At 32.3% G+C, this 3,491-nt stretch overlaps 1 protein-coding gene across 1 annotated transcript in view; it reads right to left on the reverse strand.

Moving 5' to 3' along the window:
- Window positions 1-3,491, reverse strand: part of SVEP1 (sushi, von Willebrand factor type A, EGF and pentraxin domain containing 1) — a 177,261-nt gene that overhangs the window by 78,018 nt on the left and 95,752 nt on the right. Inside the window, 2 exon segments of the mRNA XM_019635789.1 lie at window positions 1,543-1,593; window positions 1,996-2,157. Coding sequence (XP_019491334.1) covers window positions 1,543-1,593; window positions 1,996-2,157 — 213 coding nt within the window.

Below are 3,491 nucleotides of genomic sequence, written 5' to 3' on the forward strand. Positions count from 1 at the left end.
ATAAATTAATCTACTCAATTGTTTGTAAATCTCAGAGGATAGAAAGGGCTTTGCATAAATATAAATTTGTTGAGTTTACAATGGGTTTTCTGAATCTCAAGTTTCTAAAAAGATCGCCCATTTGGAAAAGGTACCTTCCAAACAGCACTAATTAAAGTAGTTAATTGAAAGCATAAATTTTCCACTGGTAAAGATGTAAAACTTCTGTTTGAGAGAATATCTATTAGTGTGTATAATAAGCTAAAAACAAATTTTGTCTTTAAAACCCAAGATGCTATAATGAATTAAACTGTTTTTTACATGTCATTTTTGTAGTGCAACCTTACCTTCAAAAAGAAAAAGATGTCAATGCCCTTACACACTGACAGAACGTCAAAAAAACTACTAAGATATAATAATAATAATAATAATATTATTATAATAAAATCTTAAGGTTGAAAGTCAATAAGCCAGTTAGCTTCTCAAAATAGTGAGTATGTTGTACTGTCTATGTCTACTTTGCTTTTTGGCACAGAAAGTGTAAAATAAATTTTCACGTGAACATTAGTTTAAATTTCATTCCAAGGGCAAACAGTTGTCATCAGAAATATACTTTCCAGGAGTGGACAATCAGCATTTAATGTATTATTTTATATGCAGTGAATACACACACACACACACACAGACACACACACGAACATATGTATAACATATGCACATGTAAACAAACACATATGCATTATAATGGCACATCTATTATAGTACATAATACAGAATTAAAAAGATGCACATGCACACATGCACTCATATATATGCAGTTCCTAATGGACTAATGTCATAAGAAAAGAAGGGAGAAAGTTTCATTTTGAATCTTGGCCAAAGGAATTGGTTTCTGAGTCAAGAAAATGAAGCAAAATCTTCTCACCTCTTCTATTGTAGAGAGAAAGAGAGAGGGGAAAAAAAACTAAGTATGCCAAAACTGATATTAAAATAGAATTAAAAATGGAGCACTGAAATGACCAAGGAAAAAGGCAGTCCCACAAGTCTGTTCCCTGATAGTGTAAGGACAATGCAAACAGCCCTCAGGCCAAGTAGATGTTGCCTCTTAAATAAGTTTCCTAAGACAAAGTCAGAGGTCAAAGACTCATTCTGAGTCTCCTTTTAACTTCATCTTAGAGGGTCCAGGAAAGAAGGGCTGTCATCCTGTTCCAAAACAATCTTTGCTTCCCTATGGGACCATATGTAAACAATACCATCACCAAAAAATTCATATGTGGGACTTATTCAGATAAAAATCATTGTTAAAAAAATAAATTTCAGGCTTGTAACCACAGACCCAAGAATATTTAATAGCCTAAGAAGTAGTAAACGATGAAATGTATAAAGGATATAATTACTTTAACATAGTTACTACTTAAATGTTGTTACTTAAATATAATTGCTATATTGATTAATGATATTTTAAGTTCAACATGCTAAAGAATGCAAAAAGCAATATCTTAGAAAAAAATAAGGTAAGCTGTACAACATGTCCATAAAAATAAATCAATATAGAAAGAAAGCAAATAAAGAAAAGGAAAGAATGAGANGCTGCTGAGAAAGTTGAACTAAAACCTAATAAAATTAATAGAAAAACATCAGAGAAACATATTAGTGTGTAGTAGATATTGCCAACATGTAGACTCTATTTAAATACTATGGTCAAGATTCCGGTTCTCAGAGTAGACAAAGCCACATATATTTCATTTTAGTGAGTTTACAAAAGAAAACAGAGATGGATGGGTCTATGTCATTAAATTCTAGACTCACAGGAAGAAACTGGACATTACTGAGTCCAACGTTCCCAAATTAAGAATCTTTTGTGTCACTGTCATCAAGAAGCCATGAAAAGGACAATTTAACAAGTCTAGACACCCAAATCCACTGAAAATATTAATATTCAAAATTGAAGCTACCACAGAAACAAGCAAAAGCCTTTAACACAGGATTATGTAGAAATGAAATATGTCATCTTACTGGAACAATCTGTGATGGATCTGGCGCCAGTGAAGGTTGTAGTTCCGTAAAAGGGGCAAGCTAAGCAGAAGGACTTCCCTGAATTGGGTTGGTAGTAGTCTCGAGGACATGGGTAACAGGGCATTAATCCAGAACGAGAGAATTCTCCTACTGGACAAGGTACTGCAAAGGTAAAAACAAACCATTTGTGCATTGAAACAACACAACTTACCCTAAAAGAAACGTGTTAGCCTTTTATTGTAAGAAAGCCACTGAATTGCTAATATATTCTCTTGCACATATTTAATACCCAGACCATTTATCACCCAGATAAATGTGTTTTTCCTTCCAGTCCAACAACATACATTAACTCAATAAAAATTAGAACTGGACACATAATATTGTATTCTGATTTTTCTGATGAACATTGTATCATAAGCATTTCCCAAATCATTCCCCAAATTATCAAATAACATGGTTTTGAATAAATGAAGAATATTACATCCCATTGACAGATCATGATTGATCTCACATTTCTGCCACGATTGGACATTTAGGTTGATTCCAATTGTTTATTATAAATAATGCTGACACAAAATTTTCAACATAAATTTTATATATAGCTCCAATTAGTTCCTTGGAATAAAAGTTGAATTTGAGTAGTTGAATAGATAGAACTAAAGATATGAAAATTTAAATCCATTAATATATAATGCCAAATCACTAAAAAAATAGTAGTTCCAATTTACAGTTCCATCAGCAGTGTATGAAAATATTCTTACTACATGCTCATCAGCATTGATGATTATTAAAATTTTTCTCATTTGAAGGTGAAAATGGAATTGCACTGTTATTTTAATTTGCATTTTGAAGATAAATGAAGTTGCTTTTAAAAAATGTTTATCAGATATTTTTTATTTCTCCTGTATAGTTGTCTAGTATTTACTGTGTGTGGGGGGGGAGGTTTTTCCTTTTATTTTGAAATTTAATGTCATTTTGTGTTAGACATGCTTTTTGTAAACAACACTGAATAAAAATTTGAGTATGTTATTTAACCAAATCTGAACAATTCTCTTGCCAATAATTGGTGGAATATTAACCAAATAAAAATATCCTCAAACACAACATGAGTCTGGATTTTCTTTAATACATTTCGGTTGCATTTGGCAGAGGGACGATGGCATAGACTACCCATGACTAATTCTTTGGGTTGGGGTTTTAGACCGTAACCCAAACATGAATTCAGAGGGAGTGTGTTCTTTCCTTGTGTGAACTGGTATCATTTGTGTGAGCCCTGAAACCATTATAAACAGAAAACTACTAAAACCATTAAGACTTGTCTGCATACATTTAAATATGGAAGAGAACATAACGTTGTAGCTATTCAGGATAGCAACACACTTATCATTTAGGTTTTGGATTCTTGATAATAAAAATTAGTACAACAGAAATAATGAGCAGTGTGGTTGAAAAATTTAGAGATGCACTTGAGGCTCAAGGGAGCCGGATACTCCAAG

The sequence above is a fragment of the Hipposideros armiger genome, unplaced genomic scaffold, assembly GCF_001890085.2.
Source record: "Hipposideros armiger isolate ML-2016 unplaced genomic scaffold, ASM189008v1 scaffold_24, whole genome shotgun sequence".
Taxonomy (NCBI): domain Eukaryota; kingdom Metazoa; phylum Chordata; class Mammalia; order Chiroptera; family Hipposideridae; genus Hipposideros; species Hipposideros armiger.